The 26,928-nt window shown below is 48.1% G+C and overlaps 1 protein-coding gene across 4 annotated transcripts in view; it reads right to left on the bottom strand.

Moving 5' to 3' along the window:
* Positions 1 to 26,928, bottom strand: part of SAMHD1 (SAM and HD domain containing deoxynucleoside triphosphate triphosphohydrolase 1) — a 1,667,622-nt gene that overhangs the window by 1,397,622 nt on the left and 243,072 nt on the right. For all 4 annotated transcript variants that reach the window (XM_085618924.1, XM_085618923.1, XM_085618925.1 and 1 more), the window contains one exon: positions 12,981 to 13,053. In XM_085618924.1, coding sequence (XP_085475050.1) covers positions 12,981 to 12,986 — 6 coding nt within the window. In that variant the 5' untranslated portion in view covers positions 12,987 to 13,053. The remainder of the gene's footprint in view (positions 1 to 12,980; positions 13,054 to 26,928) is intronic.

The following is a 26,928-nucleotide window of genomic DNA, read 5'->3' as shown; positions in this document are numbered from 1 at the left end:
CCACCTCGTTTCACTTTACAGTCTACTAATTCTCAGACTCCTTCGGTTCCACCTATTAATGTTTCAGTCACTACCCCAACTTCCGTTCCTTTAGCTCCCCCGGAGCGGTTCCTTGGGGATCATTCAAAGTTTGATATTTTCCTTAATCAGTGTCAGTTACATTTTTTGTGTCGTCCAGCGGCCTTCCAAAACCATGAAGCCAAGGTGGCTTTTGTATTGTCGTATTTAGGTGGATTCGCAGCAAACTGGTCTATTCCTTTTGTGGATAGGGATGATCCTATTTTACATGATTTTTCTCGTTTTAGATCAGAATTGCGTAAATTGTTTGCTAGGCACCAGTTCATACAGGCCAGTGATAATGAACTCCTGAGTTTACGACAAGGTTCAAAAGGTTTATTAACATATATGACTTCCTTCAATCGTTTAATTGCTGAGACCGAATGGCCTGAAGAGAAAAGAACATTGTTGTTCTATCGTGGGCTTCGGGATGAGCTCAAGGATGTTCTGGCTCAAATTGTTGATCTCTCTACTGATTGTTCAGATTTTATGGACCTAGTGGTCCGCTTAGACCATCGGTTAGGAGAACGTAAAGGGGAGAAATTGCGACCTGATGCTTCGAGGGTTTTAGTGTTTAAACAAGAAAGAAAGGAATCTAATCATATCAACTCGGACAGTGTAGAGCCCATGCAATTAGGTGGAGTTCGGGGGCCATTGTCAAAAGAGGAAAAAGACCGTAGACGTAGATTGAAACTCTGTTTGTACTGTGGGAAAGCGGGGCATTTTGCTCGAGAGTGCTCTTCTAAACCAACCACGCCAAGAAAAGTAATTGGTAGCAGTGAGTCTCCTTTGGTTACAGATGACCCTTCGGGAAACGTCCTGGCCCGATAAGGGATGAGACCCCCCTATCGAGCATTTTTGATTCTCGGGTCTCCCCACAACATTTGGCCAATACGATGACTACTGTCCCTCGACATTTAACACTCATTGTCACCTTGCTTTTGTCTAAACAAGTAAGGAAAGTTATTCCTATCTTGTTAGATTCAGGAGCTACTGGAAACTTTTTAGATATCGGATTGGCTAGGACCTTGGATATTGCAACATCCAAGAAGACGGTTCCAGAACCAGTTTGAGCGGTTGATGGATCTGAACTAACCTCAGGTTTGATCCAATTCCAGACTCAACCATTAACCATGGTTTGTGCTGATGGACATTCTGAGGAGATTCAATTTAATTTAATTGACACTCCAGTCTTTGGCGCTATTTTAGGAATACCTTGGCTTCAGACACACAACCCCAAGATTGGTTGGGTGAAAAGAACATTAACCTTGGATTCTTCTTTTTGTGCTCACTCTTGTTATCCGAATAAGAGGATGCCCATCACACCTTTACATTGTGCTTCTGTTAGCGTTCCTAGTGAAGAACAAGGATCTCCTGTGCCTCACCATTACAAAGATTTTTCTGATGTCTTTTCAGAGGTACAGGTCACCCAACTTCCACCATATCGGTCATTTGATTGCCGAATAGACCTCATTCCAGGTGCTACCTTGCCTTGTAGCAGAATCTATGCTCTTTCAGATCCAGAAACACGATACTTAAGAGAATATCTAGATGATTTACTCTTGAAGGGGTTTATACGTCATTCTACCTCCCCAGTAAGTACTCCTTTATTCTTCGTACTGAAGAAAAACAAGGAACTTCGCAATTGCATAGATTATCGCGCATTAAACAAGGTCACAGTTAAAAACCGATATCCTCTACCACTCATTCCCGTCCTCTTGGATCAGGTTAGGAATTCCACCATCTTTACCAAGCTTGATCTTAGGGGTGCTTACCATCTTATTCGTGTAAAAGAGGGTGATGAGTGGAAGACGGCTTTCCGAACTAAGTTCGGATTGTTTGAATATACTGTGATGCCCTTTGGGCTTTGTAATGCTCCTGCTGCATTTCAGTTTTTCATTAATGAGGTGTTACAGGATTTTTTGGATGTTTGTGTCATTTGTTATATAGATGACATTCTGATTTATTCTACGTCTACTGAGGAACACATACACCACGTCAGGGCAGTGTTGCAACGCTTACGAGAACATCAGTTGTTTATCAAACTGGAGAAATGTATGTTTCATGTTTCCACTGTTGAGTTCCTTGGCTATGTGCTCTCTCCTCAGGGTATCGGCATGGATCATTCTAAGGTTCAGGCTATCTTGCATTGGGAATCCCCTAAGTCGGTGAAAATATCCAACGATTTTTGGGGTTCGCCAATTTTTACCGACGCTTCATTCCAGGGTTTTCGTCTTTGGTGACCCCTATCACGCAGTTATTAAAAAAAGGGGTTCGCTTTAGTTGGTCAGATGTGGCTGAGAAAGCCTTTCAAAGTCTAAAAAAAGCCTTTACTGAAGCACCCGTTTTACAACACCCTGATCCCACTCAACCATTTTACGTGGAAGCGGATGCTTCTCAAGTAGTGGTGGGAGCCATTTTATCACAATGAAATCCAACTACCGGTCATCTCCACCCTGTTGCCTATTTTTACCCAAAATTTTTACCAGCCGAACAAAACTACACGGTGGCAGAACGAGAGTTACTTGCCATTAAGTTAGCTTTTGAGGAATGGCGTCATCATTTGTTAGGAGCACGCCATACTGTCACTATTTACTCAGATCACCGCAATCTACAATTCTATCAGAATGTCAAAGCTTTAACACCTAGACAGCTGCGCTGGCTTCTGTTTTTCAATGAGTACGATTTTGTCATCACCTATAAGCCTGGGAAAGAACAACAGAAAGCTGATACCTTGTCACGCCTTAGTTTCCAAAGTACTGAGGTAGATCAGGAAGAGTGTAAATCGGTTATTCCTGACGATAAAATTGTTGCTCTTTGTGGCCCACAGGAGTTTTGGTTACAAATTGAAAGAGCGCAAAAAGAAAACAAGATCTTACCCGACTTAAGAAAAAGGAATATGCTACTTACCAGTATGCATCTGTTCTTGGCATGTAGAGCTGCAGAGTCACACACTGAGGATAAGATCGCCATCTGGTGTTGGGCTCGGATGATTGCAGGTTGTTGTTGTCTTCGGAAGAAGCCTTTGGTCACGAGGTTGGTGACTCCTCCCCTGGACAACAGTGCGCATGGGCATCCACTCCATCGTCAGATTGTTTTTTCGCCATGATGGGAAAAGATGGAGTGTATAGGAATGAAAGAAAGGATGTCCATGTGTAATGTCTAAGTAAGACGGATGCTGGAACAGATACAGGTCCCGGGCGGGCGGGCGTGACTCTGCAGCTCTACATGCCAAGAACAGATGCATACTGGTAAGTAGCATATTCCGTTCGAGGCATATGAGCTGCAGATCACACACTGAGGATAGATTATACAGCAGTGCTTCCCCTTAGCGGTGGTCGCCTGTATCTGTTGCAGCAGCTTGAAATAAAGTTTTTAGGACAGCCTGGCCCACTGAGGCCTGTTTGGCCTGCACGTCAACACAGTAGTGTTTAGTGAAGGTATGCGTGGTAGACCACGTGGCTGCCTTGCAAATGTCTTCTAAGGGAATGTTACCCAAGAAGGCCATAGAAGCCCCTATTTTACGCGTGGAGTGCGCCCTAGGGGGAACTGTAAGTGTACGTTTAGCCTTTAGGTAGCATATTTGGATGCATTTAACTATCCACCGGGCTATACCGGATTTGGAGATTGGATTGCCTTTATGTGGTGGTGCGAAAGCAACAAAGAGTTGTTTCGTCTTTCGAAAAGGTTTTGTCCTGTCGATGTAATAAAGCAAGGCTCTTTTGACATCTAAGGTATGTAGGGCCCTTTCAGCAACGGAGTCTGGGTTTGGGAAAAAGACTGGTAGCTCTACTGATTGGTTAAGGTGGAAAGGGGAAATCACTTTTGGAAGAAATTTAGGGTTTGTCCTAAGAACCACTTTGTTACGGTGTAATTGTAAGAAAGGTTCCTCTAGTGTAAGGGCTTGCATTTCACTTACTCTGCGTAGGGAAGTGATTGCGATAAGGAAAGCTACCTTCCATGTTAGGAATTGTAATTCACATTTGTGCATAGGTTCAAATGGGGGACCCATAAGTCTTGTTAGAACCACATTGAGATTCCACACTGGGGCAGGTGGCAATCTTGGGGGAAGAATTCTTTTGAGACCTTCCATAAACGCTTTGATGGCTGGTACCTTAAAAAGGGACAGGTGTTGCCTATTTTGCAAGTAGGCTGCCAAGGCTGCTAGGTGTAAACGTATAGAGGAATACGCTAGATTGCATCTTTGCAAGTGTAGTAGATAGCAAATGATGTTTTGGATGGAGGCATCCAATGGATGTATGTCATTATTAGCGCAGTAGATGGCAAATCGTTTCCATTTTGCGGCATAACGCGCTCTAGTAGTAGGTCGTCTAGCTTCCTTTATGATATTCATACAGTCTGGAGGGAGATTGAGGTATCCGAACTCTAAGACTTCAAGAGCCAGATCGCTAGGTTCAGTGTTTGAGGATCTGGGTGTCTGATTTCTCCATGGTTCTGGGTTAATAGATCCGGGGAGAGGCGTAGCCTTTGATGTGGAACTAAAGATAGTTCCAGAAGTGTGGTGAACCACGGTTGACGTGCCCAAGTGGGAGCTACTAGTATTAGCGTTAACGATTGTTGTTTCAGTTTGCGTACCACAAATGGAACTAGTGGGAGAGGCGGAAAAGCGTACGCAAATCTGCCTGACCAGTTCATCCATAGGGCATTGCCCTTCGACTGTGGGTGTGGAAACCTGGCGGCAAAGGTTGGGCATTTTGTGTTTTCGGGAGTGGCGAACAGGTCTATGTCTGGTTGTCCCCATTTTTGGAAGAAGGGGAGTAGAACCTTGGGGTGTAATTCCCATTCGTGGATCTGCTGCGTGTGGCGACTTAGGAGGTCGGCCACTTGATTGTGGATCCCTGGGAGATGTTCTGCTAACAGGTAGATGTTTTGTGGAATTGCCCATCTCCAGATTTGCTGTGCCAGTTGGGACAGTTGGAGAGAATGTGTCCCTCCCTGTTTCTGTATATAATACATTGTCGTCATGTTGTTTGTGCGTATGAGGACAGTTTTGTTCTTTAGGTGAACCTGAAAGGATTTTAGTGCTAGGAACACTGCTAAGAGTTCCAGGTGGTTGATGTGGAGCAGTTTCTGTTGACTGGTCCATCTGCCCTGAGTGGTATGGTGAAGGAGGTGGGCTCCCCACCCTGTGAGAGATGCGTCGGTAGTTAGCACAACTTGTGGAAGAGGCTCTAAGAACGGCCGCCCTTTGGACAGGTTGATGGTGTTCCACCATTTCAGTGAGCGAAGTGAGCGACTGTCCACCAACACCAGATCGGTAAGTTGTCCGTGAGCTTGGTTCCACTGTTGTGCTAGACATTCCTGTACGGGGCGCATTTGAAGTCGTGCGTGTGGGACTATGGAGATGCATGACGCCATCATGCCTAGAAGCTGCATGAACACTCTTGCTGGAAGAGATGGATGCGTTTGAAATTGAGAGATGAGATTTTGTATACTGGCTATCCTGGCAGTGCTGGGATAAGCAATGGCTTTGGATGTATCTATGGTTGCTCCCAGATACTGATGTAAATGGGAAGGTTGTAGATGGGATTTGGGGTAGTTGATACTGAATCCCAAATTGTGGAGAGTTTGAATTGTGCGATGATTGTGGAGAACGCATTTTTGGCGAGTATTGGCTTTTATGAGCCAATCGTCCAGATAGGGGAAGACATGGATCTGTTGTCTTCTGAGGTGCGCGGCCACGACTGCTAAGCACTTGGTGAACACTCTGGGTGCTGTTGTTACTCCGAATGGGAGAACTGTAAATTGATAGTGTTGCCCATCTACCACAAATCGTAGATATTTTCTGTGAGCGGGATGCATAGGGATGTGAAAGTACGCGTCCTTGAGGTCCAATGTGGCAAGGAAGTCTCCCTGTTGTAACAGTGGGAGGACTTGTTGGAGGGTGGTCATATGAAAATGATCTGAATGTATATACTGGTTTAGCAGTCTGAGATCCAGTATGGGCCGTAATGTTTTGTCCTTTTTGGGAATGAGGAAGTATAGAGAATACACCCCTGTTCCCTGATGTTGAAGAGGGACTGGTTCTATCGCATGTTTTTGTAACAGGGATTGAACTTCTTGTTTGAGGAGAGAGAGATGATGTGAGGACATTGGACGTTGTTTGGGTGGTATGTTTGGGGGGGATTGTATGAGTTCTAGGCAGTAGCCAGACTGGATAATTTGTCTTACCCATCTGTCTGTGGTGATGGAAGTCCAGACAGGTAGGAATTGTTGGAGTCGCCCCCCGACCGGAGTGGAATGGTCTGGGGGGAGTGGTGGCAAGTCACTGTTTGGTGGCTGGGGAGGTGCGGGTGTTGTTGTTGTTGCCCCGCCCTCGACCTTTGTTATTGTTTCCCCTATAACCTCCTCGGAAATATCCTCTGTTAGGGGATGTTTGTCCAGCATTTTTAAAGGTGGACGTGGTCTCAGTTGCCGTGTTTTTGGAGCCTCCTCTATAAATGGAGCGACAAAAGGAACCCCGGTTTTGAGGAGACTGCAGTGCTCCCATAGACTTGGCAGTCTCATTATCCTTTTTCATTTTTTCTAATGCAGTGTCCACTGCAGGGCCAAATAACTGCTCTTGGTTGAAAGGTTGAGCTAGAATTGCGGTTTGAATCTCCGGTTTAAAACCGGAAATACGGAGCCAGGCATGTCGTCTGAGTAAGACGCTAGTATTGACCGCCTGAGAAGCAGTGTCTGCCGCATCTAAGGCGCATTTAATGGAGGCATTAGATATTAACTTGCCTTCTTGAATGAGGTCAGCGGCCTGGGATTTAAAGGGATCAGGCAGATGTTGAAGAAGGTCCTCAAGTTGGTCATAATGCGCCCTATCATACCGGGCTAACAGGGCCTGGGTATTGGCAATACGCCAGTGGTTCGCCGCCTGTGCGGCGACTCGTTTGCCTGAGGCCTCTAAAAGCTTAGATTCCTTGTCCGGGGGAGGCGTTTCTCCAGTTGTCTGCGAGTTAACGCGCTTCCTGGCATTTGATACGACCAAGGAGTCTAAAGGGAGCTGGGCTTTAATGTATGCAGGGTCCTGCGGGGCTGGTCGGTACTTTTTTCCGATGCGGGGGTTGAGAACCCTCGCTCGAAGAGGGTCTTTAAAGACCTCAGTGGCATGCTTTATAACCCCTTTAATCATGGGCAGTATGTGAACAGTTTTTTGTGACTGCTCAAAAGTATCGAGGAGAAAGTCCTCTTCAAGGGGGTCTGTGTGCATAGTGACACCATGGAATGTTGCTGCCCTATTTATTAGTTGGCCAAACCCCAAATGGTCATCAGGAGGGGAGGGCTTGGAGGGGTAGGTAGTGGGATCAGGCATGTCAGGCATTGGATAAGACCAGTCATCTACTGGTGCTGTGCCTGGAAATGTAAAAGGGTCGTGTGGATCAACAGGATCATTAAATAAATCAGGGTCCGCCCCTCCCCCTAAGTCATCATTATCATCCTGTGGAGGAGGTGAATGATAGGGAGATGGTAAAGGTAAGGGTAAAGGAGAAGGAGGAGGAGGAGGGGGGGACGGGTTAGGAGGTAATACAGGAGAGGAAGGACGAAGTGGTGAAGTGGCACAGTCCTTTTTCCGTATGGGAGCTGGAGGAGGTGTGATGTCCAGCTTCCGTTTCTTGTAAGGGACGGCAGTCACATGTCCAGTGTCGGGATGGATGTAGATCCGCTTTTGAGTAGGATCTGGGCGAAAAAGTTCACCCGGCTCCGAAGGTGGTGGCGGCGACGGCCGTTTCGGGTCTTTATGAGCTTTTTTCGGTGTGGACGTAGTTTTCAGTGCCGATGAAGTTTTCGGTTCCGATGGATTTTTCGGAGCCGATGTATGTTTCGGTGCCGATGTATGTTTCGGTACCGATGTATGTTTCGGTGCCGATGTATGTTTCGGTGCCGATGTATGTTTCGGTGCCGATGTATGTTTCGGTGCCGATGTATGTTTCGGTGCCGAGGGACTTTTAGGCATCGATGTCGAACGTTTCGGCGCCGGTGGAGACTTCGGTGCCGAGGAACGTTTCGGTGCCGAAGGAGATTTCGGTCTTGAAGCCTGTTTCGGTGCCGACAGTGGTTTTTTCGGTGCCGAGGGTGTTAAAGGCACAATCACATGAGGTTTGCTCGAGCCCGAGCCACCTACAGGCTTAGATGTCTTCGGAGCCGGGCCCGAGGGCGGGGCTTCTGAAGAGGATTTCCGGTCGCGACTGGGCCCAGCTGGCGGAGTCTTGACCACTGTCTTTTTGGATGGGGCAGGGGGGTGGTACTCACACGCTGCCCTGGAGTGATGAGGTCATCGGAATCGTCGGCCTCGGACACGATCTCGAGATCTTCGGTGTCATCTTCAGGAACATCTTGAGCAAAGATGTCCTCCGGTTCTGGAGCTGGTTTGGCCATAATATGGCGTCGAGCTCTTCGGTCCCGGAGGGTCTTCTTCGAACGGAAAGCGGCACAAGCTGGACAGGTCGATTCGTTGTGTTCCGGCGACAGGCAGAGGTTACAAACCTCGTGGTGGTCACTGTGGGGGAACTTCGCTCCATACTGGGGGCATTTTTTAAAGGGTGTCCTGTCCATCAGCCGCTTCCGGAACCGGTCCGAGTTGATTTCGACGTCGATGGAATGAAGATTAAAGAGTTAAATCGATTGCTGGAAGTTTTCTGCTGGAGCGGAAAAAAGTTCATCCGAACCCAATGGCGGAAAAAAACAATCTGACGATGGAGTGGATGCCCATGCGCACTGTTGTCCAGGGGAGGAGTCACCAACCTCGTGACCAAAGGCTTCTTCCGAAGACAACAACAACCTGCAATCATCCGAGCCCAACACCAGATGGCGATCTTATCCTCAGTGTGTGATCTGCAGCTCATATGCCTCGAACATAGGGATTTGTGGTGTCATGGGGATCAGGTTTATGTTCCAACTAAAGAACTTCAACAGACACTTTTGTCCTGGACACATGATTCTGTGTTTTCTGGTCATCCTGGGTGCAAGAAAAATGTTGAGCTTGTTGAGCGACAATTTTGGTGGCCAACTCTCTTAGATGACGTTAAAAGATATGTTCAAACATGTCCAGTTTGTACACAATCGAAAAGCCCCCATGTGGCCCCAGCAGGTTACCTTCATCCATTACCTATCCCCTCAGCTCCTTGGCACACGATAAGCATGGATTTTGTCACAGATCTTTTTTTTTTTTTTTTTTTTTTTCCCCAAAACCTTTATTGGTCATCAACAAATAGTACACAGCTTCTCGCCTACAGCCTTGGTTAACAGGCCGGCAGCAACAACATGCAGTTTCATAGTCGTGAAGTACTTGCTAGAAAGGAGTAACTGATTAACACAGCATGTCGCCTACAACCCACATTGGCCGGCCGCGAAGTAATGTAACTAAAGCTGTTGTAGGATGCATACTTAAGCAGTTATATCAGCAAGGTATATTTGAACATTGAATACTTGAGGTTTCTTTTATCTTTTATAACCAACCGTGAACTTCAATAATATCTGTACTCTCCCAGAGAGTGTGTCCACCATACTCAGTATGTGGCGTAAAGGACCGTTCAGTGCAGAGCTGCAGTGAAACATATCCCACTACGGGGTGCAGCCAAAGCCCGGCGTAGTGTCGCTCTGCACCTTACTGACCCATCCAATGTCCTGGGAGGGGATAGTCGTGATCCAATCAGAGAACGTGAACTGGTGCTACTTCCTTGAATGCCACACAGCATGTACTATAGTAGAGTAGGGTTTATTTCACCCAAAATCCAGGGAAGCGGCAGACCCGCCCCCCCCGCCTGTGTAGCTGGCGTGCAAGTATACCAGAAAGCGTATAACAAGTCTGGGCGTACAGGGAGTGCCATGTATGTTGTACGTGGGAAGGGAAAGAATAAAGGAGGCAGGGGAAATCAACCCGTCGCCGCAGTCAGTGGAGTAGGTTCAGGACAAAGCATGTTGGATGGGCTGACCCTATCTGTGTCCCTGTTCCCGTCCACCTCGGATTCGCCCCCGTTCTGAGCCCGCAGGAGATATGTAATGAGGGGTCCCCAGAGGTCCTTGGGCCGCGACTTGTGTGGTAAGAGGTCAGCATAATTGTGAAGTCGTTCCTGCCAGGTGGACATCGTAGTCAGCCAAATCTTGAATTTGGGCGCTCGCCCTCGTCCCCATCTGCACGCCACATGGCGCTTTGCCAACAGAAGTCCCAGCGCAAAAAATTTCCGATGTGCCTTTATCGCCGGGTTTGAGTGTCCCAGCAGGGCAATCTTAGGGCAGGGTGCGGTGACTAACACAGCATGAACTGAGTATAATGCAGTAAATGAGGATGTGAGATAACTTGATAACTGTAAAATCTCCCTAGACAGCCGCCCTTAACAAACAAGCCCAAATGTAGCCGAAATATATCCTTTGGGATAAGAGGTGCACAAAATGCTTAAGTAACTTGTGCAACAAATCAATTGAATACAAAACAGAAAAATAGCCGTTAGTTTAAAATCCTTTTGTCAAATTTAAGAAAGGAGAAAACATGCCCAAATTTTAGCTATCCAGAGCACTAATAATAATTCGGATAAGAAAAAACAACTAATTTTGTTCATTTTTAAAATGCTTTACGTTTTACAGTTTTGATCCCATCAAAACAACTACTGGTGAGTCACACTTGTCATAAATGCAGAATGCTAACACTATAGTTTTTCATTAGAACACCATAGGGAGGACGGAGGCAGGGCCATGGATGTGGACAACGGAAGGCAGGGCGAGGGAATGGGGACAGAGGCAGCAAGCTGTCCAAGCAGACACAACAGATCACACAGGGCAGGAGGAGGTCGCAAAAGTAGGAAGCCAACCATGCAGGACAGGCCGCCTGAGAGGCTGTGGCAGCTGAATGAACAATGTAAGGCAGGAGGGAGGGGCAGTAGGAGCACACCGGACCACTTAGAGAAGGAGGGAGGTGGCAAGCGTAGCAAGCTGACCATGTAGGGGAGGCTTCAAGGCTCGTGGCAACAAAATAGACCACACAGGTTAGGCGGGGGAGCACTGGCAGCACAACAGACTATGGAGAGTAAGAGAGAGGATGTAGGAGTACCAGTACAGGCCACAGAGTGTATGGGGATTGGGCAGGGACACCAAGCAGACCACAGAGGGCAAACAGGAGGAGCAGTGGCAGTCCATCAGACCATGCAGGGCACGATAGAGGGGACAGAGCAATGGACTCTGACAACAGATGGCAGGGAGGAATTTGTTAGGAGAAGCAAATTAAGCACTAAGGACAAACGGGAGGGACAGTGGCAGCACAAACTACCACACAGGGCAGTAGGGAAGGATCAGGGACGCAGTTAGACGACAGAGGGCAGGGAGAAGAGGGTTATGAGCAGCAAGGTAATCATGCAGGGCAAGCAGGATGGGCAGTAACAGCACAACAAACCACACAGGGCTGGAGGGAGGGGGCAGGGTTATGGACTATGACAATGGAAGAAAAAGGGAGGGGGGAAAGGCTAGAGATAATAAGCTAATCAAGGAAGGCAAGCAAGAAGGGCACTGGTAGCACATCTGACCATGCAGGGAAGGAGGGAAGGGAAGAGGTATGTACTCTGTCAGCAGAGGTCACAGAAGGAGTGGGTACGAGCAGCAAGCTAAGCAGAGGGTAAGAGGGAGGGGCAGTGGCATCACAAAAGACCACACAGGAAAGGAAGGAGGGTGCAGAGGCAGACTCAGGCAACAAAGGACAGGGAGGAGGAGGACAGGGTCAGCAAACTGACCATGGAGGACTGCATGGGCAACATCTGCACAACTGACAATGGATGGCAGGAGGGAAGGGGCATGGGCCCGCACACGGAGAACTAAGGGCATGGGCCCACACACAGAGAACTAAGGGCAGGGAGGCGGAGCAGGGGCAACAAGCTGACCACATAAGGCAGGCCAGTGCAAGTGGTCCACAGAAAGCTGACAGAATGGGGCAGGAGCACAAAGCAATCTGACCACGGCAAGCAGGCATGCATCGGCAGGGCCAACACAATGGACCATACATGGCAGAAGCATGCACATGGAGAACAGCGGGCAGGTATAGCAAGATTACAAAGGAGGGTAGAATGGCAGAAGCAGCACAATGTACTGGGGCACACAGAAGGAGAACAAAAGTCAAACAGGAGGAGGGCAAAGAATGGACCAAGGAAGGCAGGCTGCAGTGGTTTGGCCACGAGTAGTGAGTGGGCCTGTAATCTGTACAGTAACTCAACAGTCCGAGGATAAGGATGATAATGTGAGGGTCCACAAAAGGGAAAGTGAAGGGACCAGAGTAAGTTGAGTGAAAAGGCTAAAAGATAAAAATGGGCAGAAGAAGCCTGACCAACAAGACCTTAAGGCAATTTCGTGCAGCCTGAACTTCATACTTTCTGGATTTCCTGATGGTGGTCAAGGTAGCAACCTAAGGAGCCTCACAAGCCACATATCTGATAAACCAGGCGTTGCTGGTACACATGAACAGGGACTGAAGGAAGAGATACTGCCACCAGATGAGGAGGTATACCTACTGCATTTATTGAGCTTGGAATGCGATTACGCTGCATTGCAACAACACTGCAATACTACAATCAGGCAATGTTTTCCTTTACTAACCACAAAGAACTATACGATATAGGACATCCTACAAAAATCTAAATCACCTTCAAGTTAGATTATCTTTAACAATAGTTTAAAATGTTTAAGGTGTAGGTTGAGGACATCAATATGAACAGCTTTTTCCAAAATAACCAATCCTATAACTCAAACTCCCATTCATAGAAAAGCATGGTTAGTGAAACCAACCAACTCTAATATCAAAATCATTAGCCTAGCATCGTCAACTTGTTTGTGTACATTCTTGGACCAGACAACACCTCACTAGATAGACACTGTGGAAGACATACTGCCAGGCTAGTTCATTTATTTAAAACACCATTTGAGGATCAGCTTACCTTCATTATGTGCAAACAATTGTGGCTCAATTTCTGCAAGCAGTCAAGTAAGCGGAGTCTGACACCCAAAGGCCTATTGAACAAGCAAAAGGGGCACAATAAAAGTATAGTTATTTCTTGTATAGAACATTGTGCAGCCTATACTAATTGAAGAGAATATAGAATATATATTTGAAAATGCTCCAAAGCAATATTCTTACATTGATATGTGTGAAACAAACAGAATAAAAATATGTATTGTTTTTAATTTACAGTCACGGTTCAACATTCCTCACAGACACCTTGTACATAGTTCAAATGAACTGCAGACAAATCAAACACAAGTAATCATCCTCCATCAACTGCTTGAGCCAGTTCATGATCAGCAATACAACAGTTTAAGGAACAGAAGGGGAAGGTACGTCATAATGAATGCAGGAAACTAAGGGTTTAGAAAAATAATGAATAATCAAAATACTGTAAAGAGGGAGGGCGTGGCCAACCGCCGAAGGGAATGGTCGCTTACTAGTGAGGCTCTGGAATCCTCATCCATAATCCTGCCAAACTCCGCCCTAAATCTGGTTCAAAATCCCCAAGAAATTGACAGCATAAGCCCTTTGTGCCACAGGCTGTATCATCAGTGATTTATTTCAGCCGAAGCACTGAAAAACTAAGTCTAAATCTGAAGAGGCAAAGAAAATGGCGGCGGCAGGCCCGATTGCCTAGTTGGGCCGCGAAGGTGAACCACCTTGACTTCTGCACTGTGCTTGGGCGGCGTCCCTACCGTCTGCGGCCAGAGGATGCAGGAGGCGCAACCCAGAGGCGTGTAGCAACACCAGGCACTGGGGACCAGAACCAGTGAAGACTGCTGCAGGCACCTTACCACTGATGTCCAGCCGTCCGAGTCAGTGACGAGTGACTGACTCGGAGCGGCACGATAAAGCTGAGCTGCCTGGTAGGGTAACATCGAACACTGCAGGAATCAAGGCCACCGACCTGCATTACCATTAGCAAAAGCATGAATACGTTCAGCGCAGCAGGCGAAGAACGAGTTTTAATTAAAGGAAACACGATCGGTGTCCGCGAATTCACCTACCTGAAGGGACCGGGGGACTTCAGAACAATTGTGGCCGTATAAAAAAGCAGCTTTGCCGGTCTGGCTGTCGACAGCCGCTGGGTGTCTGCTGCGAAGCTCCAGTGCGCACAGTGTCAAGGAAGCGACATTGTGACCACAACAGAGCCCAGAACTGAGCCCACGACGACGCGCTGCACCACAGCAACAAATACCTCAAAGGAGTACAAGGATCCGATTTACCCGGGAGGGCCCTAGAGACGCAGTCTGGGTGGTCTTGTCGAATTGAACTGTGACTCCAGCTGACAGCGGTCGGTGAGTGCAGGCGGCGCGGAGTCGGAATGAGTGAGGGCATTGTGGCGCCGAGGTAGTCGAGATGGTGCCGGAGGGTGCAGCCTGTGCGGGAAGCCAAATTGAGGGCTGCACGCCGCCAGAATGAGAAGACCGGCTCAAAGCGGAGAGGGGGGGGGCAAACTGCTCCTCACACGGAGACCAGCATTCAGAGACGCCTTATTGACCCGCAGTGGTGCCTGAATCACACCACCGGCTGACAGCGGAGGCCGCTAGACTCCCCGGTGAGGTGGGGGGATGGCGACTGATGTAGAGCAGAGAATTAGTGGAGCTGGATCTGAGAACCACTCAAATAATAGCATCAATAGGCAGCAACCACAGAAGTGTTCGCCCACCTTCATCCATTCAAGAAGGCCACAGCACATCGGACTACTGTGCCCCATAATTTATTGCCCAGCAAACAACATTAAGTGGAGACGCATGCTGGAGTGCTAACAAGCAACCAACTAAAGCAGGAGAAAAAGCATGATACACAGAGCTGAGGATTGAACATGGCAGCCCCATAGAAGTGCACGGAGCAAAGACACGATCCAGAGTCACAACAATCCCAGCTGGTAAACAAGCACTAGGGAGGACTGTTTGGTGGAGGTGTAGACGTCAGCCCACAACCTGACTACTGGACGCATGGAGTAACACACTGCCAAGAACAGTGCCGCAAGCTGAAAAGGAGCAATTGCCCATCACTTGACCTCAAAGAGCCAGGTCAACAGACAAACAGGAACGCAGCACCAGAATCGCTCATTTCTTCCCCGGATCGACCTCACCCCCCTCACAGGAAAACAACCGTAGGTAGATATCCACTAATGCAGGCAAAATGGAGGAAGGCTAACCGGAAGGACTAAGGAAAGTAAACAAGTAAGAAACACTGCGGTCCACCAAAGCACCACCGGACAACCCCGCACGTACGATCCCCAACTGAACAGTGGTACTGCAGAGTGCTTAATACATTTTGGAAAACCCGATAAGCCACAAAGGGCACACTGCCATAAGGCAGGCGGCGGGGACTACCGCACAACACCTATGATCAAAATCCACAGAGCACGAACCACACAAAACAGAATGGCTGGTGGCAAGGGTGGCAAGGCAGCATTGCCAATTAAATTGGTTATATATGCTTGGAATAAAGGAGAAAAGGAATGAGAAACCGAGAACGCACAAGAACTGGACTGCGCTGGCCCCGGACAGCCCAAACTCACCCTTCAAGACATCATGGCCACCATCAACAATGTCCTCACCTCCCTAGAATCGAGACTTGACACAGTAAATATAGAAATCTCCCTTGTCCGAGCCAATCTCCAAAACATGGACACTACGGTCAAGGAAGTGGAGGAAACCACCAACACAATCAGCCTCAATCAACAAGTACAGATGCTTTAAACCAAGCAAGGCAGGATGGAGGCCCAGCTTGCCGATTATGAAGGAAGGGCGCGCTGGAATAATATACGCATTCTTGGCGTGCCAGAACATGCAGAAGAGCCAACAGCAGACTTATTTATCAAGGACCTAATCACTAAACACCAGCAACCAAAAGGTCTGTCAAACAATTTCTCGATCGAGAGAGCTCATCGAGTCCCAGGTGGAAGGCAAAGAACGGAAGCCCCTCCGAAGCCGAATAGTCGCAAGGGTTTTTAACTTTCGAGACAGAGATGCTATTTTGCAAACGGCTCGCATTGTCCCACCCACGAGATTCGAAAACAGTGTGATCACCTTCTTCCCAGACTTCACGATCAAAGTGCAAAAACAATGCCAAAGCTTCCTGGAAGTAAAAAAAAGCATTCAGAGACAAAGAAATCAAACATGCAATGCTGTTCCTGGCGAAACTATGAATTGAAGCGGACGGGAAAACATGGTTCCTTTCCACACCGGAAGAAGCATGGGACTGGCTCGATGGCTGGCGACAAATTGGGAACTCAGGCAAAGACAGACGCTCAAGACAGAAAGGGAATCGAACAAAGCAATCCCAGTATGTTCGTAACACCATTGAACAGGGTATGGCAGAATCGGCAGGGAAAGGATGAGAACCTTCTGGCCGTGAAATCGTCAAATACCGACTAATCAAATAGTAGGTCTACTCGGGAGCCCCTACCAGCCATGATCTAGCATACTCTGCTTTGTTGCGGGTGGATGGGTTTGGACTCCGCTTTTCCCGGGGGCAGTGTGTCACGATGGGATGATACGCACAAGCTGGATTCAACTGAGGGAAAATCGCCGTGAAGCTGATGAACAGAACTTGTCAGTACTATTGTATTGAGTGTAGTTTCTGCGGGATTGGGGAGGGCACGGCTTGACCACGGACCTAGTCTCTTTTTGAGGGGTGTGGGGGGGGGGGGGACAGACACTCTGCTAAATTGGGGTTGCGGGTAGTTCAAAGTCCGTCATCAGGGCAGGGGGGGATAATTGGGGTTGGGGAGGGTTAGTTTTAAGTTTAAAGTTAAACGGGCCACTTAACATACACTTGATTCTATTAAAAGGTTCACACAGACACAAACACACGCACTAACATTGCTAGTGCGGATCTTCTTAAGAATATATTCTCAGGCACTATGCAGAACAGCGCACAGACCTAACTCACCCGAGAAGACACCAGACACGGCAGATAACTGTCACTGCGAAAACCCGTGCTAAAATAATGTCAATAAGTCCTATTGACATTATTTTAGCAAGGAAACCGCACTCAAAATCCTCACATGGAATGTTAACGGACTCGGAGATAAGCTGAAAAGAGGGATAGTATTACAATATCTCAAGACAATAGCCCTAGACACATTACTATTGCAAGAAACCCACTTAGTCGGCAATAACTGTAAGGTATTGACCAGATGGGGATACAAATTGGAGGTGCATGCCGGCTTTACGTCTGGCTCCAGAGGGACGGGTATACTAATCCATAAAAACCTCCCTTTAATTCTGCACCGGAGGTGGGCAGACCCACAGGGTAGATTCACTATTCTAGAAGCAATTTGGGAAGGGAAACCAATTAATATCCTATCAAACAGACCTCTATTTCAAAGAAAATATGGGTTCAGTGAAATCGCCACAAATAATATGGGAGGCCTTCAAAACAGTGATTAAGGGTCAAGCATTAGCATGCCAAGTGGGGCATAATAGGGAAAAGAGGGGGAAAATAGAGCAACTCGAGCACGAGATCCAAGACAGTGAGACAGAGTACACACAGACCACCCATGTAGCGAACAAACACAAATTACACATCAAACAGCTTGAATTTAAAGCCCTAGTGACAGAGGCCGCCAAAGCCAAATATTTGGCAACCCAATATAAATTATACGAAACGGGAGATAGAGCGGGTAAACTGCTTGCTTGGCTAGAAAAACAGGAGCAAGTGGAGCGATGACTCCCCATATTACAAATCGACGGTACCCATGTCATCAGAGATCCACAGGAGATAGTAGAGGCTTTTGCTGAGCATTTCGAATGGCTCTATACCCCGATCGCTGAAACCACTGTAAGAGACTTGCAGCAGACTGGTATCATATATATACAGAGCACCTCTGGAGGATCTCCCTACTAATCCCCATACAATACATGCAAATTGGGACGATGTACTGGACGAGCCCCTTACAGTAACAGAATGGAAGAAAGTACATGAAGGGGTCAAACAGATAAGCTCAAACACAAGGTTCAAATTAACACATAATGTAATACATCAGGCATATCTAACTCCACGAGTGCTCCATAAAATATTCCCATAACGTGCAGACTATTGTCCCAGATGTAGGCACTCAGATGCACATTACGTTCGACCTCAATCATCTCAAACTCAACCCGGGCAAGACGGAATTAGTTTTGCCTGGGAAGAGTGAGATCCTTTGGGGCCATCATTACTGGCCGACAGAACTAGATGTTCCCCCCCACTTCCTCATCCGCTGTGAAAAGCTTGGGGGGCACCATTAATGCTGATCTGTCACTCAAAGGACAATTTGGGGCAGTGGTCTCTGCCGGTTTCTTTCAATTGCGTAAAATCCGTAAGGTCGCCCACTTGCTGTCTCATTCAGCACTTATACAAGTCGTGATTGCCTTGGTCCTCTCGCGTCTTGACTTTTCAAACTCCATTTATCTTGGCTTGCCCCTGTTTTTACTTAAACGTCTTCAATTAGTGCAGAATCAGGCTGCAAGATTAATTCATAAACAACCTAAATGGTAATCTGCCAGACTATGGCTATCTAAACTTCATAGGCTACCAATTGCCCTATGTGCAGCTTTTAAGACAGGGTGATTGATCTTTAAAGCACTGCATGGTAGGAGTCCTAAATTCATTAGTTGCATGATTGCAAAGCATGCTCCATTGTGTAACTTATGCTCTGCTCATCTTCATCTACTGACTACCCCTACCTTTAAGCTCAAACGTCAAGGAGGGTGCAAGTTCTCCTACCTCGCCCCTAAATTTTGGAACGCTTTGCTTCTAGCAATCAGGATGTACGACAATCTGTTGGTATTCAGAAAGGCGCTTAAAACTTGGTTGTTTGAGCAAGCTTATGCATGAGTTCCTGTGCCGTAACACTACACAAGTTTAGCGCCATGAAACCTTTCAGTGACTGTGCGCTTTTATAAGTTTTTGATAACATAACATAATATGGTATGGATCTGTCCCAAACTGGCATACTATTGGGGGAAAGTGTTAGAAAACCTGCAGACTGTCATGTGATGGACAATACCAGCCCCTATCAAATGGGTGGTGTTGGGGCTTCTTCCCACACCAAAAACCAAAAAACTCACTGGAAAATTCATTCAACTGGGCTTAGTATTAGCAAAAAGAAGAATAGCAATCCGATGTTTGAGTCCAGACCCTTCCACAGTTGAGAGATGGGCCAGGAATATGCGGGAGTAGGCCACCGCAGAACTAGTTTGAATGAAAAAAGTCAGAAGGGACAACAAACTTGAAGATGCAAGGGTTTGGTATTTAATGATAACATATATAACCAAGGGAAAAGACCCCCAGGAGGGGGAAGTAGACCTATTGCAGTCCACTCAGGGAATAAGTGGGTCATTGGAGATGCCCGAGGTCTACCCTGTACCAGATACCAGCTTAGAAAGGTGAGGTATGCAATAAGGAGGTGGCTCTCTTGTTCCCGGTAAAGCATAGCATCCCAGTTGAAAACATGACAGTGATATATGCAATTTATATGATAAAAAATTGGAAGAAAAGAAGAGAAGTAACTAATAGCCTATGATTAGTGAAATTGTATCTCCGAACGCGAGAAAGAATTCTGTAAATTGATGTGATACACCTGTATGAAAATGTACTGTTATTACACAAATGGCAATAAAACAATTAAAAAAAAGACTTGCAACAACTGTTCCCAGATATCCCCCTTTCGACCCTGTCCCCCAAAGACAGGGACTCACTTGAGGGAGATCCTACAGAGGAAGAAATCTGCTCAGCAATCAGAAACATACAATTAGAGAAGGCAATGGGGCCCACGGACTCCCAATCGAATTCCTCAAAGCTACTGCATCCCAGACTGAACCACACCTACGCGAAATGTTATTCGAAAGTAACGAGAAGGGGGCTCTACCCGAAGACGAAAGGCTGGCCTCAATAGTGATTATACACAAAAAGGTGGAACCAGCCGAAGACTAATTCCTACAGACCGATCTCTTTGATAAATGTCGAGGCCAAAATCCTCGCTAAGATTACTAGTCACCGACTCACCCCTATCATTACCAAGATAATACATGAGGACCAATCAGGCTTTATGCCCGGCCGCAACACAGCCTTAAATACCCGTTGAATACATAACATCCTGGGTAGGAAAAACACATTGGCAGAAGATGCTGTGATATCATCATTGGATGCCAAAATGGCAATTAACACAACTGAATGGCCCTATCTATTTGAAGTCCTGCACCAAATGGGTTTTGGCCCCAAGTTTCTTAAATGGGTTCAACTTCTTCACACCGCCCATAAGGGACAAGTCAAAGTGAACAACCACACTTCACGGGCATTACCGCGGAGGAGAGTTACGAGGCAAGGGTGCCCCCTTTCGCCATTGATATTCTCCCTGATGCTGGAACCACTCGCAACCTGGGACAGGGGCGATCCACTGCTCAGAGGTTTAAAGTGGGCAGAGGGACAGGAGGATAGAATATCCCTATATGCCGATGACATCCTGCTGTACCTAGAGTCGCCGGCAAGATCAATAAACAGAGTCCTCCACATTTTCACGAATTTTGGCAAATATTCGGGTTACACCACTATCTGGTCCAAATCAGTAATCCACACACTCCAGGGATCAAATCCCAAATTGCCACCAGAATGTGTTCCCACAATCGCAGAGGAGGGTTTCCGATACCTCTGTATGTCTAGAACCCCAGACCAGTAGGTTCTTTTACACAAAAAATCTAGCAAATCCCGTAGTCAGACTGCAAAATGATGTGCGACATTGGAGGACGCTAGCCCTGTCCCTGCTAGGACGCGCAGCGCTGTTTAAAATGTTGGCACTGCTGGGTTTTCTACATATCCTACAAAACAGTCCGTTCAAGGTCCCCAACGCCTACTTCAAAAACATTGCCAGTGAACTCGGAACACTATTCTGGGACCGCAAGACGCCACGCATTGCCACACACAAACTAACAAGAAGCTGGTGAGATGGTGGTATAGCACTCCTCAATTTAGGACTCTATTATAGGGTTTCTCAACTAGTTGTTATTAATCACTGTATGTACTGCCCCTTGACAGAACCTGCACTTCACTTGGATAGACTTCAATTGGGAAAGGAAGGACACAACGGGCCCTATACCCCAAACCTAAAAAAGGGCGCTACATCGGCCACACGGTCCTAGCAGTTGACATTTGGCACCAGGCAAACAAAACACTCGGATGGCACGAAACAATAACCCAAGCTACCCCACTGTGGTCAACACAGTGACTGAGTATGCTGAGCATGCAGCCGGGATTCTACAAGTGGGACACCATCGGAATTTTCACTTTGGGTGACCTGTGGAAAAGAGGGTCAATTCTCTGTTACTCAGACCTGCAAGAGAAATAGGATCTAGCCCAACAAGAAGGGTTTCTATATGTATGCAAGTCCAACAAGCACTTATCTCAACTATCCCTGCACACAGAGAGGGTACCGATGGTTCGCTACATCAACCACTTTGGCTCGAACGTTTGGTACCTAGTGCCTAGACAATCAGATCGCAGTCTCAGCAAAACATCTCCCAGGCAAAGCAAATCGGGTGGGGGATTGGCACTCCTGCCACTGGCAGGATGCCAGTTTATGGAAGTTACATCCACTATTGTTTCAAGAAATACAATCGCTTTACGCTGGATCCTATTTGCCTGTCAGCTCGACCATCAGTTGGACAGATTTTGCAGTTGGCGCCCTGACCCTAACGCAGTGGTGACCAATGCTTTTCTCCAGTACTGGAGCAAAAAGAAGGGATATGTGTTCCCTCCGTTCTTGATGATAATGAGGTTGTCTACGCGAATTCGGAGACAGCTGGCCGATGTGGTGGTAAACACCCCAATATGGAGATGTCCAGTTTGGTTTCCAGTTCTGATGGAACTTTGAGATTTCTAATCCCTCTACCCCTGTTTCCGGATCTTCTCTGGGATCCCCAAGGCAATCCTCTTCACCTGGTCCCAGCATGCTCTCTTTGTCTCATGACGTAAAGGATTCCTGGGAGCTTTGGAAAGTTCCAGGTATTTCACTGGAAACTGCCTCCCTACTCGCCTAATCTTGGGCAGATAGCACGAAAAAAGATACCGCTCGGCCTAGTCCCAATGGTTGGGCTGATATCAAAAGCAAGTGTGGGGGTCGGATGTTGACCACATCTTTAATTTCCTTGCTTCTGAGGGTTCGGCATACAGGTCTATTAATACCTTTTGGTCGGACATGTAAGCAGGTCATTCACCAATGGATGGGCGTCCCGTGGGAGAAAATCAGTTAGTTTGCAAACTTCCCAGAGGCATCAGACTATCCTTTCCTCCCAAACCAAGGTATTCTACATTATGGAATGTTAATAAGGACCTGCGCCTATTTAAATCATGGCCTTCGAATAAATATTCGTCACAAAAGCAGATGTCGGCAAAGCTGCCTACCTTACTGTGTTTGGTATCCTGTTGCAGGGTCTTGTATGTGCGAGCTCCAGACTTAAAAGGTAGAGTGTTTACTTCAGAGGGAGTGGCCTTTTAATCTTCCATGAGAACAAAATGTAATTCAAAAATGGTTTCATACCAGACATTCCCAAATGTTCCAATATTGTGGGTTGTACACGGCGATTAAAGCCTATGAGTCCATGAAGGAAGACGTTCGTCCACAAGGGAAACAACAATCACTTATTGGCCTCACAAAACCTCACAGAGCTGTTTCCTTCCCTACCATTGCCAGGTGGGTTAGACGGGCCATGCAGGAGGCCGGTACGGATACTTCCAAATTTGGAGCTCATTTGCTTAGAAGAGCCATGGCATCTAAAGCCTTCTCTTTGGGGACTCGTTTAGAGAACATCCTTAATGCAGCTGATTGGTCCTCAGATTCAACCTTTAAGAGGTTCTATTTCAAACTGGTACCAACCCTGGCATCTCTAGTAATGGAAAAAGAAAAATTAATGGACAGAATGTAGAACAATATCATGCATTCACCCCAGTACAGAGATCGGGGCCTAAAGCCATTGTTTTTTTGCTCACCATGCCATTCCAGTTTGAATTCAGCCATTTGCAAATCAGTCTTGACCATGCACCCAATGGGAACAGTCCAGCCTGAAATGCCAGACCAGGTCCTCCCTGGACTGGAAACAAGCATCCTAGGACCGGTTTAAAAGTTTCACCCCTCATCAGCCAGGATAGCTTGACTGCAGTGGCATGGAGAGCACGGGACCCATGTCTGGGCATACCTGTCCCACTCGGGGTGACCAATGCAAAAAGAACAATTGATGGATAGAATGCAGAACAATGTCATGCATTCACCCCAGTACAGAGATCTGGGTCTTAATCCATAATTTTTTTGCTCACCACGCCATTCCAGTTTGAACCCAGCCATATGCAAATCAGTCTCGACCCTGCGCCCAATGGGAACAGTCCAGCTGGAACAGCCAGGCCAGGTCCTCCGTGGACTGGAAGTAAGCATCCTAGGACCGGTTTTGGGGTTTCACCCCTCATCAGCCAGGATAGCTTGACTCCAGTAGCATGAAGCATGGGACCCACGTCTGGGCATACCCGTTCCATTCGGGGTGACAAATGCAAAATTAACAATTGGCAGTTCGGGCTGGACTGTTCCCAAAAGGAACAGGGTCAAGGCTGATTTGCATATGGCTGGGTGCAAATTGGGGTGGTTTGGTGAGCAGAAGAATGATAGATTAAACCCAGATCCTTGTGACTGGGTGGAATGTTTGCATTGTCCAGCATTCCATCCATCAATTGTTTATTTTGCATATGTCGCTCTAAGTGGGAAGGGTATGCCCAGACGTGGGTCCCTTGCTCACTACACCACTGGATTCAAGCTAGCCTGGCTGATGAAGGGTGATACCCTGAAACCGGTCCCAGGATGCTTGTTTCCGGTTCAGGATTGGCAGTTCCGGCTGGACTGTTCCCAAAAGGAACCGGGTCAAGACTGATCTGCATATGGCTGGGTCCAAACTGGGGTGGTGTGGTGAGCATAATAATGGATTAAACCCAGGTCCTTGTGACTGGGGGTGAATGTTTGCATTGTCCAGCATTCCGTTCATCAATTGTTTCTTTTGCATATCTCTAGTAGTGGAACAGATATGATCCTGCCGTAGAATGAAAAATGTCCTAACTATCGTAATGTAAAGTTTCAACTCCATTAAGGACACGAAGGAAACTAATAGCACACCCTTAGTAGCATTACATCTTGCGCCCACCATTTGACAGAGTTAATCATAGATAAGTTATTTAGATGTGTTTATAAATTACCGGTAATCTTGCTTGTTTGATTTCGCATTGTTCTAATGCTTGCTTAAACTTGTCCAATGTTTTCTCATGATTTTACTGTCAATCTGCATTTTATGCTTTCCCCTCAGAAACAATGTATTATGTCAATATAATTTATTTTCAGGGACAGACACTTCTTAACCCCTTCAGTGCCCATGACGAGCTGGACTCGTCATGGGCTGCGGTGGCGCTGTGCCCATGACGAGTCCAGCTCGTCATGAACTCCGCCCGCTAATGGAAGGCGCGGCACTGGGCGGGGAAAGGGGCGGGCATGCAAGGGGTTAACAGGATTAAGGTCCATTCTAATGGACCTTACAAACAAACAAACCCCGCAAAGAGCTGCAAGAGACTCAGAGCTATGCACGGACAGCCACCACCACCAAGAGTGGACGACCACCCAGAGAAGCAACGTCTCAAAGATCACTGTTCCCGCTAACAGCTCAAGAGAAGCTTGTGCAGAGCGCGCACCACATGCGGCTTCCCTACGCCACTACCAGAGGAGAGATCGCATCACTCGCCCCTCCTAGTACACAGACCTAATTGCAAGCTACGCTACAGGCACACGAAGCGCCAGAAGAAAGCGTCCAGACAGAAGACAAAACACGCAAAGTCCGAGGCGCGCAGGAGACTGCGCCAGTGCACCTGACAGCATGGGCAGGCGCCCTGGAGATCGAGACATCTCCACAAGGAAGCACCGCTGAACGCAGCACAGAGAACAACCACCTCTCCACCGCCCCAGCGAAGCCCCGCAGTGGGCCGAAGACCACACACAGTGTCCTCCCTCACACTGCCTCAAGACAGAGTCAGCAGGGACCCAAGACAGGCAAGGGAGGAATCGGACACTCCATGTGGCAGGCCGCCACAGCGACAGGTGATTCGACTGCACAGCGCCATGTGACCGGACGTCACAGCGCACAGTAACATAGGAGCCTATCACGCAGAGTGACCAGACCGGACGAACGCACCGGAAGAAAGGAAGAAGCAGGCACCACGGCGGCGCAGCCTCGGAGCTCAAGCAAGACACCCTTGAGTGAAGAGAAGTGGGACACCACGAGATCCCTGAAGAGGGGATGGTGCCAATGGAAGTCCCCAAGAAGCACATGCAGGTCCGACGGACGGGACAGGCCTGCAACAGGCCCACAAGAGAGAAGGGAAGACCGTCATAAGATCGACGTGACCAGTGAGATGTCCATGTGAAGCATACATGAGACAGGTGGCAGGGTGCCACATCCAAGGAAAAACCTGGTTGGAAGAAGAAGAGCATGGCGCGATGCCATTCCGCAAAGGAGGAAAGAACAGTGGCATGACGCCACAGGGCAGACAACCACCCCAAGCGCGCAAGATGGAACGGAAAAGAGCGACAGGACCAAGGACTCGCACCAGCACTGAGGAAGGTGTTCATCCACACAAGCCAGCCACCAGGGTGCAGAGACGTCACTGGAGACCTCCGCGGGAGGACCTACTGTAAGCCGCTAGCAAGCGCGATCTGCGTCCTGGCCCCACGCTTCGCAGTTCGACCGTCCTCTCACCTGTCACCGGCTGCTTGGTATCGATTTCGCCACACCTCGCAGTGCACCTGCCCGCAAACAACGGAGCAGTGCCACGGAGTCCCTCAAGTCCTCCTCACTCCCTAAGGTCATCCCGACAGAAGAGCGCCGCCTGTCTGCCCCCTGAAGAAAACTAAAAATCCTGTTACTACCTTCCAGGTGCATGATCACCAAGGAGCATCGCACCACCCAAGTGAATCCACACACACCCTGAACAACCGGAGCTCAAGGAGGCGAATCACCCAGGAACAGTCTGTGCACCCCAGTCAATCTACAACCTGCCAAAGTCGAGCACACCCGGCCATTGGAAGATCCGCCCTTGGGGACTACACAAGACTCGGCCATGGTCCTGTTGGGAGTTCTGCAGTAACCCCTAAGAGAGGCCTGCTCAATGTCCCGCACAGCCCACGCGGTCACGTGGCAGTCCAGGGGACAAGGGCCTCGACGGAGTTCCCGTGAAGAGGGAGTCCGAACAGGTGAGATGGGTCGGCCGCAGCTCCACGTCAGGCACAGGAAACACGAAGGTCACAGCTGAAGAAGAGTCACCCACAAGATCGCGAGAGGAAGGCGCAGAACCTGAGTCCAGACAGCGAGGACACCCAGATGACACCACCACCCTCGGAGGCTACGTGAGCGACTTGGCTGTGAGTCCGTTGGCAGTTCCCCAGCGACGCCTTCGCGCAGCTCACACAAAGCCCCACACGGTCCCATGGCAGCCTGCAGGAAAAGCCCTCCAAGAGGCTCCAGTGGCAGAGGAGTCCAAGCGAGAGAGGCAAGTCGAACATCGCTCAGCCGTCAGGAGTAAGGAGAGTCACCAAGCACGACACCCCCACAGGAAGGCCTCACTCACAGAGATCGTCTCCGACACCAAAGTGGATTTCACCACGGCTCCAGATGCATCGACAGGGAACTTGTACACAAACTTCACCACCGCAAGACCAGGCCAGTCTACAGAACATCGCCAAGGCCGAAGGCGGCATCCTGACCATGCGGTCCAGCGCTCTAACACTGCCCAGAGGACGGCCTGAAGAGACTCACTTGGTGGTGATTTTTGCTTATGTGTTTTCTTACAGGTTGGACTTTTGTTTG

This window comes from Triturus cristatus, chromosome 7 (assembly GCF_964204655.1).
Source record: "Triturus cristatus chromosome 7, aTriCri1.1, whole genome shotgun sequence".
Taxonomy (NCBI): domain Eukaryota; kingdom Metazoa; phylum Chordata; class Amphibia; order Caudata; family Salamandridae; genus Triturus; species Triturus cristatus.
This window is presented reverse-complemented; position numbering and strand designations above follow the sequence as displayed.